At 39.8% G+C, this 15301-nt stretch overlaps 1 protein-coding gene across 3 annotated transcripts in view; it reads left to right on the top strand.

Moving 5' to 3' along the window:
- The first annotated feature begins 916 nt into the window (after positions 1 to 916).
- The window catches only part of ghrb (growth hormone receptor b), a 30332-nt gene continuing 15947 nt past the window's right edge, over positions 917 to 15301 (top strand). The window contains exons 1-3 of one of the 3 annotated variants that reach the window (XM_071350641.1): positions 917 to 1199; positions 14587 to 14653; positions 14989 to 15081. In XM_071350641.1, coding sequence (XP_071206742.1) covers positions 15000 to 15081 — 82 coding nt within the window. In that variant the 5' untranslated portion in view covers positions 917 to 1199; positions 14587 to 14653; positions 14989 to 14999. The remainder of the gene's footprint in view (positions 1200 to 14586; positions 14654 to 14988; positions 15082 to 15301) is intronic. The other 2 variants (XM_071350640.1, XM_071350642.1) reach the window with 2 other exon arrangements.

Raw genomic sequence — 15301 nt, 5'->3', positions numbered from 1 at the left:
GAAGAATGCAAAAACCTAAGAAAGAAATTGAGAAACCTTTCCAAGCAAAAACAGAGACTGAGAAAACCTGTGCCTATGCCTTCAGCATGTCAGAAATCAACTCCATGGGATTGAAGAATCCATAGAATCTAACCACTTCTGGGAAAATTGGAACACACTAAATGAACAACTACACAAAGAGTTATCTATCCAAAATGGAAATGGATGGATAAACCATTTTTCCAATCTTTTTAGCTCTATAACAAAGAACAAACAGCATAAACATAGACATGATCAATTACAAATCTTAGAATCAGCAATTAAAGACAATAAGAATGCACTGGATTCTCCACTTACATTGAATGAACTACAGGACAAAATACAAACTCTCCAACTCAGAAAGGCCTGTGGTGTTGATGGAATCCTAAATTAAATGATAACATACAGTGCCTTCAGAAAGTATTCACACCCCTTGACTTTTTCCACATTTTGTTGTTACAGACAGAATTTTAAATTGATTGAATTGAGATTTTGTGTCACTTGCATACACATAATATACCCCATAATGTCAAAGTGTAATTATGTTTTTAGACATTTAAAAAAATACTGAAAAGCTGAAATGTCTTGTGTCAATACGTATTCAACACCTTTGTTATGGTAAGCCTAAATAAGTTCAGGAGTGAAAATGTGGTTAACAAGTCAAATAATAAGTTGCATAGACTCACTCTGTGTGCAATAATAGTGTTTAACATGATTAATCACCAGACGAAGCTATGACAACGGTTTTTATTCACGTCTGAACTGTAGGCTATGTAATTTTGGTGCTTAAATGTGTAAATAACTATTTGTAGTCGTGTATGTTATATCAAATATTTACCAGCAGGTGGCGCTTTCATGTTGGCTCTGGCAGCTTGAGCGCGCCTAGGACAGACGACCAAACATCCCCCACCATCCTCCGCAGTCCACACTAAAAAAAGCAGCTGCCTGCCAGAGATTTTTAGAATCTCTGTGCAAGACAGAAAAAGCTATGTGTCTTGCTACAAGTTGCAACCTGTTCTCAACATTACATATGTCGAATATGGCCACGTTTAAATTGTGTTTTTTTTAAAGCCATGAACGTTTTTGGTTGTCGTCTACCAAATGCAAGTATTCCCGTCTTCAGCCGAGACGAGCGTTTCGCCTTTGAAGAAAACAACAGCGATTTACAACTTGCTGATACGGTGAGTGGTTTGCATAGATATTAAAACCAGGGTTAGGTAGTATGCAGTATTTTGTTGTTCAAAGACGTTTATTCAATCTAGTCTACTGCATATGCCCACTTTCAGTTAATTTGTGTGTGTATGGGGAGGTTTAATTGAAATATTTTAAAGATTTAAAGTCACTTTGTATATTTTAAAGTCTAAAACACATGACTGTCCTCATATAAAATTAAGAATATGATGTTTGTTGATATCTTCTTCAACAATCTGTCTAAATGACAATGCTTCCTCAAATGTGTATGTATTAATGAAATAAGATATGCCATCTTAAACATACTAAAATGTCAATACGAATACGTATACATTTAAACACTGGTAATCAAATATACACTTTGGATTGAAATAATTACTTTTCTACTGAAAGGTCTTCTCCCCCTTTGAACAGATTTGACCATCTCCTTTAGTGTAGCTCAGTGGCAATTTTAGCATGTAAATCTTGGTGATTCAACAACAACAACAAAAAACTGGGGTGCATGCCAGCAAAGCCACTACACAACACTAAACAATACATTAATTGCACTATAACGGTGACAAACGGTGCCCACAAACTGTTAGGGACTACATACGAAACAGTTAATTCAGCCTCTTACTGGCTGACTTGCTTAAACAAATGTGGTTTCTACTGACAATTGAGATGTACAAACTATGGCATAAGGGGACAACGAGCGGATAAGAGGCAATCCGTAATTTCGATTAAGACATTAATGAGCGAGCTAGGACGGATGTAATCAATATAACTATTTTTCATCACTTTTGAAATGTACAGCAACAGAATTCAGAACATGGGCCGTTCTTACAGTGTTCTCCCTGTACACCAAGTCAGAACCGTAGGATAAATAAATGGGGCATATGAAGCAGACAATGAAAACGCTTACAATATTCGATGATTACATTTCTCAAAAACAAGTTATAGGCTACATGTGCACCACCAAGTCAGAACAGTAGGTGAAATTAAGAGGTGAAAATAGACCAAATTATTAGGGTGAAGCACATGTGCTACTAACAGCTTACTACACAACATACACTTAGTATTACTTTCTTAGCTACAGTATGCATATCTCCCTGGCATATTACATCATTTATGCAGCAGCATACAAGACATTTTTGGACTCACCTTGTTGTGCTGTGCTCACTTGAACAGGTAGGTGGCGCGTGTCAGTCCTCCGTGGGCAAATTTTGTCATCAAACTTGTCATCAAAGTCTGGCACTCTCTGGATTTATGGTGCTTTCAAGACAACTGGGAACTCGAAGAAAAAAACTTGAATCATGATGGCGTCAGTGATTTTCAGGTCATAGCTCTAGAAAGAGGCCCAAGTTCCGAATTTACAATTCCGAGTTGGTGAAAGTTCAAAACGTATTTTCCCAATTGTAGCTTGTTTTTCCCGAGTTCCCAGTTGTCTTGAACTAACTAAAGTCAGATTTTGCAGTTCCGAGCACAAATCATGCTTCATTGACAGCATGTCCAATGTTGGATGTTTATCATTTTAACTTCTTACCATCCCACCTGGCCAACATCCGGTGAAATTGCAGAGCGCGAAATTCAAACTACAGAATTATAAATATTTAACTTTCATAAAATCACAAGTGTAATACATAAAAATAAAGCTTAACGTCTTGTTAAAACCAGCCGCTGTGTCAGATTTCAAAAAGGCTTTACGGCGAAAGCACACCATGCGATTATCTGAGGAAAGCGCCCCGCATACAAGACCATGAAAAACATATTTCAACCAGGCAGGTGCGACACGAAAGTCAGAAATAGTGATATAATAAATGCCTTACCTTTGAGGATCTTCTTCTGTTGGCACTCCAAAAGGTCCCAGTTACATCACAAATGGTCCTTTTGTTCGATAATGTCCTTCTTTATATCCATAAAAACTCAGTTTAGCTGGCGCGCTTCAGTCAGTAATCCACCTAGTTTCCCTCCATCAAAATGCATACAAAATTAATCCCAAACGTTACTAATAGACTATTCCAAACAAGTCAAACATAATTTATAATCAAACCCTAGGTACCCTAATACACAAATAAAGGATACAATTTAAGACGGAGAATCGTTATTGTCTTTACCGGAGAAAAATACCAAAGAATGCGCTCTCATTCATGCGCTTGGAAACACTACATGCAAAATGGGAGCCACCTCATTTTTCCAAAAACCTGCCTGAAACTCTTTCTAAAGACTGTTGACATCGAGTTGAAGCCCTAGGAACTGCAATCTGGGAGGACTTCGCCTTATAATAAAAGTGACAGCCATTGAAAATAGTGGTAGGCTGAATTGTTTTGGGGGGGATGGTGTGTCCTCTGGGTTTCACCTGCCATATCAGTTCTGTTATACTCACAGACATTATTTTAACAGAAGCTTTAGAGTGTTTTCTATCCAAATCTACAAATTGTATGCATATCCTAGCTTCTGGGCCTGAGTAACAGGCAGTTTACTTTGGGCACGCTTTTCATCCTGACGTGAAAATACTGCACCCTACCCAAGAGAGGTTAAACTAGGAAAAGAGACCCTTAATCTTATATTTGGGACCACACAGCCACTCCACTGAATAGCAGGCTAATGATTGCTTTCCAATGCTTGCAGTTAGCCTATGATTCCTTCCAAACCACATTGTTGAATTTGCGATTTCCAACTTAATGTGTAATGTTTATGTCCAATGGCTGATGAGCACCGATACGCTTTATCTATAATTTCTATTCAATATTTCTCTTCATATGACAAGGATTCAAAAGGATTTGCCAGTAGATTGTTGACCTGATTCATGATGATGACTGCTAGCTAAGATTTTGAAAGTATGATGTTGACATGATCAATCCAATCAAAGCTACTGTACATATAATGTGATTTGACGTCCTTTTATCTGTGGCTAATGATCTTGAGCCTTCTTGGATGGGCACTTCTAATATAACTCTATGGCAGTACCCAAGAAACTTTAATTTTCTAGCTCTACCCTTAGACTTGGCGGTGATGTAGCGTCCCCATGAGTGACAGAACACTGAGCCAATCATGGCACAACACTCCGTATTTTCTGCTGGCTTGCCCCACCACAGATTTGTGCACCAATATTGCATTTTAAAAGCATGTTATATTAAATGAAGTGCCCTTTAATATAGAGCACATGGAGAATTAAATAAATCTTTAATATGAAGAAAGACTTGCAAAAGGCTAGAAATGTTTTAACAGTTTTTTTTTGTGAAGCTTTCATTAAATTATCCCTCCCTATTGCACACAACAAGCTTCCATTCTCCTTGTCACAAGGGGATTCATTGTTGATTTAAAATGAAATCATCAACCCTGTTATGGTCAACCATGTTACTTTATTTGGTGCTTAATAGGTACTTAACTATAGTAATTTTTTCTATTTAACCTCTTGAGATGGGAAAGTGTGTTTTTTATGAAGTTGAACATGTGCTCTTATGACAGAATGCTATAATTGGGTGAAATCAAACTTTAGTTTTTTTTACCAAGCTACACTTCAAAAGCACTGAATTGGTGGAACGACCCGCCTATTTTTTTCATAGAGAGGGGAAAATAACTGGAATGGTGCCAGGATGTAGGAGGGATTGATTTCATAAACGCTGGACACAACTCAGCCCAGAGTTGTTGACTGCAGAATGAATGTCATGTTCAGCAGTAGACTGTTGACTTTGTCAGGTTTCATAATGTGGCCGAACAGTCCAACTAAATACCCCCCAGGAAAACCAGAAATAATGAACAAAGTGGACCTCATTTTTTATAATTTTGTTTGAATTATTGTGTAATTTGTATAACTTAAACACTTGTATAAGAGATACTCCTCTGTTTATTTTTCACACTTACTATCAGGCGGAATGCACAAGAAAAATTTGACGCCCCCACCCTTTTTTATTTTTCACAACTCATTTACGGTATATAGTGGGAGAGCAGTTCGTTGATTCTCACAAACTTGGTATTACTCTTGGTACATTTTTTAACAGACAAAGACAATTTTTATTTTATTTTGTAATGGATGAAATACCATCTCAAATTGTTTATGTTAAATTATTATTTAAAAAAAAATATATATATTCCACCTTTATTTAACCAGGTAGGCTAGTTGAGAACAAGTTCTCATTTACAACTGCGACCTGGCCAAGATAAAGCAAAGCAGTGTGACACAGACAACAACACAGTTACACATGGAATAAACTATAAACAAGCCAATAACACAATAAACAAGTCAATGACACAGTAGAAAAAAAGAAAGTCTATATACAGTGTGTGCAAAAGGCATGAGGTAGGCAATAAATAGGCCATAGTAGCGAAGAATTACAGTTTAGAAGATTAACACTGGAGTGTTAAATGAGCAGATGATGATGTGCAAGTAGAGATACTGGTGTGCAAAAGAGCAGAAAAGTAAATAAAAACAGTATGGGGATGAGGTAGGTAGATTGGGTGAGCTATTTACAGATGGACTATGTACAGCTGCAGCGATTGGTTAGCTGCTCAGATAGCTGATGTTTAAAGTTGGTGAGGGAAATAAAAGTCTCCAGCTTCAGCGATTTTTGCAATTCGTTCCAGTCACTGGCAGCAGAGAACTGGAAGGAAAGGCGGCCAAATGAGGTGTTGGTTTTGGGGATGATCAGTGAGATATACCTGCTGGAACGTGTGCTACGGGTGGGTGTTGTTATTGTGACCAGTGAACTGAGATAAGGCGGAGCTTTACCTAGCATAGACTTATAGATGACCTGGAGCCAGTGGTTCTGGCGACGAATATGCATCGAGGGCCAGCCGACTAGAGCATACAGGTCGCAGTGGTGGGTGGTATAAGGTGATTTGGTAACAAAACGGATGGCACTGTGATAGACTGCATCCAGTTTGCTGAGTAGAGTATTGGAAGCTATTTTGTAGATGACATCGACGAAGTCGAGGATCGGCAGGATAGTCAGTTTTACTAGGGTAAGTTTGGCGGCGTGAGTGAAGGAGGCTTTGTTGCGAAATAGAAAGCCGATTCTAGATTTGATTTTGGATTGAAGATGTTTAATATGAGTCTGGAAGGAGAGTTTACAGTCTAGCCAGACACCTAGGTATTTATAGGTATTTATAATAATCTTAACTGTTCAGATTTAATGATTTTTACACATTTTCCATGACCATGCACAAGAAAATCTCATTACCGTAACACTTGTAAAAAAAAAAATATATAGCAATGCGAAAATGTTGCTCCTTTGTTTTAATTGCCTAAAATACAGGAGAGTTATTACAACAATATTGAATAAAAAAAAGATGACATTTTGATTTTAAGTATATTTTGATTTTAATAAGTAATCTCGGCCTCCCTGGTGGCGCAGTGGTCTAAGGCACTGCATCGCAGTGCTAGCTGTGCCACCAGAAACTCTGGGTTTGAGCTCAGGCTCTGTCGCAGCCGGCCGCGACCGGGAGGTCCATGGGGCGACGCACATTTGGCCCAGCGTCATCCGGGTTAGGGAGGGCTTGGCAGGCAGGGATATCCTTGTCTCATCGTGCACTAGTGACTCCGGTGGCGGGCCGGACGCAGTGCATGCTGACCAGGTCGCCAGGTGTACGGTGTTTCCTCTGACACATTGGTGCGGCTGGCTTCCGGGTTGGATGTGCGTTGTGTCAAGAAGCAGTGCGGTTAGGCTGGGTTGTGTTTCGGTGGATGCATGGCTCTCGACCTTCGCCTCTCCCGAGTCTGTACGGGAGTTGCAGCGATGAGACAAGACTGTAACTACTACCAATTTGGATACCACGAAAATTGGGGAGAAAAAAGGGGGTTACATTATTTTATTTTTATCTCATTACTGTAATGTGTGGCATGTTCATAACCTGGATTTTGTTTTTTATATGGGTCAAAGACGAGGCGTGTAAACTTGGTGTCCGAAGGCCATTCATTTAACATAAAAATATAAATATGTATAAATATAATCTTAAATCACTCAACTCTTACCCTTCTTTTGACCCAGAAATATGTGTGTTGCAAACTATTATATTAAGGGAGTTATTGAGCTCTAAAGTGTCAAAAATATCTTTCAGTGTAACTTTCCAGGTTAAAAGTCTAATGAAAAAAGTGATTTTAAAATGTAGAAATTCATCTTAAAAATATAAATGAACACCCATGGCATAATTGTGTTAGTGTTTGCAACAATATATAAAATAAGGGGTGACATACTGTATCTAAAAAATATTTAAAAACTTTAATAACTTTTGTCTGGACTTTTGCGCTTCATCAATGTCATTCAGTATAACAAAGGTAAAAAGCCATTTTAAAGCATATCACATGATGGTAATCATGTGACAGTGTGTGACATCACAAAGAAGACCCATTGAAGACCCTCTAGCAATGTGATGAGGTGAGTAAATCTCTGAAATATTTGATGATTTCACCTTTTCACCATCTAGTAACCTTTGTGACAAAAACGCATGTCCTTCAGTACAACACGGAAAATATACTTTTAATGTTATTATTTTATAAAAAGCTATATATTAAATATGAAAAGTAAGGATAATCTTTATAGGTCAAGGTCATTACTTTATATAGGTGGCCAAGGAACTGCCTGTTAAATATGTTTATGTATGAAATCCGTCCTTCAGTATCATGCTTTTGTCCTTCAGCACAACAAAGGTTTCATGGTATACCACAGTGTCACCCGTTATGCTGAATGACAGTAGCTTTGTTATCCCATGTTTTCACTAGTTTCACTAGTTACAACATTTAGTCATGCAATTCATATTTACTTGTATGAATACGGAATATTATCATTTAAAATAATTTTATGGCATTTTAAGGTATTTCAAGGCATATTATCTTTATACTGTATATTAAGTCGTTGTCTAATAAGAAGAGGGCTGCACAGCACAGACAAAAGATTAATGCAGATCCAATTGCTAGGGAGGAAAGACTAGCCAGAAAAAAAGCAAGGTATTGCAGAATAGGATAATAGGATATAAAGCTGGGTGGATAATACTTAACATTAAGTTGCACTATTACACTGTAGTTAATGTTTAATTACACTGCAGTTAAGGTACAACTGATGGATTATATTATTTAATATAATATTACACACGCACACACAATTATGGATAAATTTGAATTATGAATTATATTAGTTAATAGCTGCTTCACATTTGGGGCACTATATGAAAAATGGAGACTGTACAAGTTTGATTTGAAGTAGTTTGATGGGCATTTTATGTAGCTATTTTGTGTAGGTATCTTGAAATTGCATTTGTGTACCTGCATTAAATAGACATTTACCAGTTACAGTGTAACAATGTATAATTACAACATTAACTATCATGTAATAATCGTGTAATAATGCAACTTAATGCAACGTAAAGTGTTGCTGCAGGCTCAAATTATAGTAAAGGGATTATTATTAACATTAGAAATTAAATAGTAACAAAACATGTTTGGGAGAGAAAAGGAGAGGGAGTTGAAATTAACTCTTAAACTTTGATTAAGTGTTTTCATTGTATAGCCTACTATTAATAGACTACTAATAACATTTAATGGCTGTGAATCCTATTCTGTGCCAGTGTCATAACGATTACATTTTCGTTTTTTAGCTATCAGAGATGAAAGAAGGATGTCAAACCTGATCATCCACCGATCCATACAATAACACAATCTGATGCCGAAAAAAGAGGGGAAAATGGAGATTAAATCAGAGGAGGCGCTGTGAAAAAAATCTGCTAAATGAATGTGGTGATCAACTTAACTCCAGTATCCACTGAAGGAAACTCATTATTCACTGAAGGAAACTCATTATTCACTGAAGGAAACTCATTATTCACTGAAGGAAACTCATTATTCACTGAAGGAAACTCATTATTCACTGAAGGAAACTCATTATTCACTGAAGGAAACTCATTATTGTTATTGCTGAAGGAATCACATTTAATCAATATTTGTGGCCCTTAGTGATATGTGTCATTCAGGGTACAGTATAACACCAGTATTTTATATTAAAATACAATATCTTTGTTTTGTTGACTCAGAGAGACAAAAATAAATCTCAAAGGAAGAAGTGAAAGATATTTTCATAGATTTTAGAATTTTTTTCAGTGTAAGGCAGGAAGTTTTTGTAAAAAACCTTGAGTTGTACCCGTGACACATCAAATATGTAGTATTCAAAATAAAATAATGTCATTTTTTCTGGGTAGTTATATTTCTGCCAGTCTAAGCATGAATATATAACCTTGTGATTATGATAAATGGGCATAAAATGACATAAAAAAAACACTTAGTGTTATACTGAATGACATTTTACTAGGGCACATTCATACGAATCACAATAAAAATGAATTATTGGCTTTATTCTTGAATATAACTAATATAAGGGCATAGGTAACACTCCAATGAACATAAAAAAGCTTTCTAGGGAAATGTAATTGCTGTTTTTTTTTTTACCATGTTATGGTAGATGACAGACCACATTACGGTAATGAGCAAATGAGCAAACAGGACTTCATCAAGAGCAAAAACTATCATTTTGAATCATGTTAACCATCTGAAGCATTAAGAACAACAAATGAATCATTAACTTCCCACCACTGCCCAGCTCCAGCACATCCCATTCCCCCTCCCAGTACTTCATGTTTTTTGTGTTCTTTAGGAGTTAAGTCTGCCACAGACTTAAGAAGTCAAACCAAATTTGATTTGTCACATGCGCCGAATACAACAAGTGTAGACCTTACTGTGAAATGCTTACTTACAAGCCCTTAACCAACAGTGTAGTTCAAGAAGAGTTATGAAAATATTTTTTTTAATAAAAAGTAACACAATAACATAACAATAACGAGGATATATACAGGGTGTACCGGTACCGAGTCTATGTGCGGGGGTACAGGCTAGTTGAGGTAATTTGTACATGTAGGTAGGGGTGAAGTGACTATGCATAGATAATAAACAGCGAGTAGCAGCAGTGTACAAAACAAATGGAGGGGGTGGAGGGGGGGTCAATGTAGTAGTCTGGTGGCCATTTGATTAATTGTTCAGCGGTCTTATGGCTTGGGGGAAGAAGCTGTTAAGGAGCCTTTTGGTCCTAGACTTGGCGCTCCGGTACTGCTTGCCGTGTAGTAGAAGAAAAAACAGTCTATGACTTGGGTGACTGGAGTCTCTGACAATTTTATGGGCTTTCCTCTGACACTGCCTATTATATAGGTCCTGAATAGCAGGAAGCTTGGCCCCAGTGATGTCCATTTCACTTTCATTTTTGGTACCTGGAAATATGGAAATGAATTAAATTACATTTCATGATAGCCACTCTCTTTTTTTATGAACAGTCCCTTCTTATTCCTCTTGTGTAATTACATAAACTCCATTAGTTTGCAATGCAATAACATGATTACAGTGTTACTAGTGTAAGCTAACTACAGTGTTACAGCCAGTGATAATTACATTTACATTTAAGTCATTTAGCAGACGCTCTTATCCAGAGCGACTTACAAATTGGTGCATTCACCTAATGACATCCAGTGGAACAGCCACTTTACAATAGTGCATCTAAATCTTTTAAGGGGGGGGGGGGGGGGGGCAGAAGGATTGTTTTATCCTAGGTATTCCTTGAAGAGGTGGGGTTTCAGGTGTCTCCGGAAGGTGGTGATTGACTCCGCTGTCCTGGCGTCGTGAGGGAGTTTGTTCCACCATTGGGGTGCCAGAGCAGCGAACAGTTTTGACTGGGCTGAGCGGGAACTGTACTTCCTCAGTGGTAGGGAGGCGAGCAGGCCAGAGGTGGATGAACGCAGAGCCCTTGTTTGGGTGTAGGGCCTGATCAGAGCCTGAAGGTACTGAGGTGCCGTTCCCCTCACAGCTCCGAAGGCAAGCACCATGGTCTTGTAGCGGATGCGAGCTTCAACTGGAAGCCAGTGGAGAGAGCGGAGGAGCGGGGTGACGTGAGAGAACTTGGGAAGGTTGAACACCAGACGGGCTGCGGCGTTCTGGATGAGTTGTAGGGGTTTAATGGCACAGGCAGGGAGCCCAGCCAACAGCGAGTTGCAGTAATCCAGACGGGAGATGACAAGTGCCTGGATTAGGACCTGCGCCGCTTCCTGTGTGAGGCAGGGTCGTACTCTGCGGATGTTGTAGAGCATGAACCTACAGGAACGGGCCACCGCCTTGATGTTAGTTGAGAACGACAGGGTGTTGTCCAGGATCACGCCAAGGTTCTTAGCGCTCTGGGAGGAGGACACAATGGAGTTGTCAACCGTGATGGCGAGATCATGGAACGGGCAGTCCTTCCCCGGGAGGAAGAGCAGCTCCGTCTTGCCGAGGTTCAGCTTGAGGTGGTGATCCGTCATCCACACTGATATGTCTGCCAGACATGCAGAGATGCGATTCGCCACCTGGTCATCAGAAGGGGGAAAGGAGAAGATTAATTGTGTGTCGTCTGCATAGCAGTGATAGGAGAGACCATGTGAGGTTAAATAATAATCACTATTGCTAATCGCTAACTAGCTAACTGGCTAACTAAATGCCATTTAGCTAAATGCACTACCTAGGGCAAAGCAAACGTTAGCTCTAATATTCTATTTCTATGATTCAAACAGTTCACCTAAATGTTTTGATCTCTATCTAAAGTCAAATCAAGGTCTTTAGTTGAAAAATCACGATTAGATTTTTTGCCTATATCGTGCAGCCTGGTAACTTTACCAGTATATGCAAACATTTGATGGCACAGAAATACATAAAAATGTATATTTTCTTCAGGAGATGTGCTTCAAAAGTAAGTAGGTAGAATATACACTGCTCAAAAAAATAAAGGGAACACTTAAACAACACAATGTAACTCCAAGTCAATCACACTTCTGTGAAATCAAACTGTCCACTTAGGAAGCAACACTGATTGACAATAAATTTCACATGCTGTTGTGCAAATGGAATAGACAAAAGGTGGAAATTATAGGCAATTAGCAAGACACCCCCAATAAAGGAGTGGTTCTGCATGTGGTGACCACAGACCACTTCTCAGTTCCTATGCTTCCTGGCTGATGTTTTGGTCACTTTTGAATGCTGGCGGTGCTTTCACTCTAGTGGTAGCATGAGACGGAGTCTACAACCCACACAAGTGGCTCAGGTAGTGCAGCTCATCCAGGATGGCACATCAATGCGAGCTGTGGCAAGAAGGTTTGCTGTGTCTGTCAGCGTAGTGTCCAGAGCATGGAAGCGCTACCAGGAGACAGGGCAGGACATCAGGAGACGTGGAGGAGGCCATAGGAGGGCAACAACCCAGCAGCAGGACCGCTACCTCCACCTTGGTGCAAGGAGGAGCAGGTGGAGCACTGCCAGAGCCCTGCAAAATGACCTCCAGCAGGCCACAAATGTGCATTTGTCTGCTCAAACGGTCAGAAACAGACTCCATGAGGGTGGTATGAGGGCCCGACGTCCACAGGTGGGGGTTGTGCTTACAGCCCAACACCGTGCAGGACGTTTGGCATTTGCCAGAGAACACCAAGATTGGCAAATTCGCCACTGGCGCCCTGTGCTCTTCACAGATGAAAGCAGGTTCACACTGAGCACATGTGACAGACGTGACAGAGTCTGGAGACGCCGTGGAGAACGTTCTGCTGCCTGCAACATCCTCCAGCATGACCGTTTTGGCGGTGGGTCAGTCATGGTGTGGGGTGTCATTTCTTTGGGGGGCCGCACAGCCCTCCATGTGCTCGCCAGAGGTAGCCTGACTGCCATTAGGTACCGAGATGAGATCCTCAGACCCCTTGTGAGACCATATGCTGGTGCGGTTGGCCCTGGGTTCCTCCTAATGCAAGACAATGCTAGACCTCATGTGGCTGGAGTGTGCCAGCAGTTCCTGCAAGAGGAAGGCATTGATGCTATGGACTGGCCCGCCCGTTCCCCAGACCTGAATCCAATTGAGCACATCTGGGACATCATGTCTCGCTCCATCCACCAACGGCACGTTGCACCACAGACTGTCCAGGAGTTGGCGGATGCTTTAGTCCAGGTCTGGGTGGAGATCCCTCAGGAGACCATCCGCCACCTCATCAGGAGCATGCCCAGGCGTTGTAGGGAGGTCATACAGGCACGTGGAGGCCACACACACTACTGACCCTCATTTTGACTTGTTTTAAGGACATTACATCAAAGTTGGATCAGCCTGTAGTGTGGTTTTCCACTTTAATTTTGAGTGTGACTCCAAATCCAGATAAATTGATTGATAAATTGATAAATTTGATTTCCATTGATAATTTTTGTGTGATTTTGTTGTCAGCACATTCAACTATGTAAAGAAAAAAGTATTTAATAAGAATATTTCATTCATTCAGATCTAGGATGTGTTATTTTAGTGTTCCCTTTATTTTTTTGAGCAGTGTATTTGAGATTCTTCAAAGTAGCCAACCTTTGCCTTGATGACAGCTTTGCACACTCTTGGCATTCTCTCAACCAGATTCATGAGGAATGCTTTTACAACCGTCTTGAAGGAGTTCCCACATATGCTGAGCACTTGTTGGTCTCCTTCTTGGTCAAATAGCCCTTACACAACCTGGAGGTGTGTTTTTTTGGTCATTTTGGCCCCATCACACCTCCTCCTCCATGCTTCACGGTGGGAACCACACATGCGGAGATCATCCGTTCACCACGATTTGTCTCGCAAAGACACGGCGGTTGGAAACAAAATTTGGACTCCACAGACCAAAGGACAGATTTACGCCATTGCTGGTCTTTCTTGGCCCAAGCAAGTCTCTCTTTCTTATTGGTGTCCGTTTGTAGTGGTTTCTTTGCAACAATTCGACAATGAAGGACTGATTCACGCAGTCTCCTCTGAACAGTTGATGTTGAGATGTGTCTGTTACTAGAACTCTGTGAAGCATTTATTTGGGCTATAATCTGAGGTGCAGTTAACTCTAATGAACTTATGCTGCTGAGGTAACTCTGGTTCTTCCTTTCCTGTGGCGGTCCCCATGAGAGCCAGTTTCATCATAGCGCTTGATGGTTTTTGCAGCTGCACTTGAAGAAACTTTAAAGTTCTTGACATTTTCCGGATTGACTGACCTTCATGTCTGAAAGTAATGAGGGACTGTCATTTCTCTTTGCTTATTTGTGCTGTTCTTGCCATAATATGGACTTGGTCTTTTACCAAATAGGGCTATCTTCTGTATACCACCCCTACCTTGTCACAACACAACTGATTTGCTCAAACGCATTAAGAAGGAAAGAAATTCCAAGGCACACCTGTTAATTGAAATGCATTCCAAGTGACTACCTCATGAAGCTGGTGAGAGAATGCCAAAAGTGTGCACATCTGTCTTCAAGGCAAAGGGTGGCTACTTTGAAAAATCTCAAATATAAAATATATTTTGATTTGTTTAACACTTTTTTGGTTACTACATGATTCCATATGTGTTATTTCATAGTTTTGATGTCTTCACTCGTATTCTACTATGTAAAACATCGTAAAAATGAAGAAAAACCCTTGAATAAGTAAGTGTCCAAACTTTTGACTGGTATTGTTGTATATATAATTTGATATCTGATTAATCTCTTTTTATTACCTTTTTGTAGTTAATAAATCCAATTTGAAAAGTGATAACTAAAGTATCCTTAACTAGCATTGAAAAAGTGAATCATTCTATAATTAAACATCTCTCCCTAATTTCAAGACTGGACTTATATAAGGGTATGGGAGTACAGATACGTTTAGGGGGTAGCACACCCTACTTAATGGCAACAGGTCAGTTTTAGGGTTATGGTTCAGTGGAGTTGACACAGTGAAATAACTCATATAACTCAATAACTCTCCTGTCATGTTTTTCTAGGGTCGAACATCATGGCAACCTCCCACATTCTCTTCATCTGCCTCCTCCTCATCCTTCCAGTTTTATCGCAGGAGCCGCCCACCTCTAGACAAGGTACCTTTTGATCAATGATGAACCAGACCAAACTAGAAGGGCTTTCCTTTCACAGGACTATCAATACTGACCTAACATATTCCTAGAAGTCAAGTACTTCCTTTGCATGTAGAATTCCTACTAAGGACAGTATAGTATGTACACTATGTAGTGCAGGATGATATACTGTATGACACTATGGGTACACGTTATGGGTACATACCAAGGGGTATCATCACAC

The sequence above is a fragment of the Salvelinus alpinus genome, chromosome 18 (genome assembly GCF_045679555.1).
Source record: "Salvelinus alpinus chromosome 18, SLU_Salpinus.1, whole genome shotgun sequence".
Taxonomy (NCBI): Eukaryota; Metazoa; Chordata; class Actinopteri; order Salmoniformes; family Salmonidae; genus Salvelinus; species Salvelinus alpinus.
The sequence above is the reverse complement of the archived record's forward strand: the minus strand, read 5'-3'. Positions and strand labels throughout refer to the sequence as shown.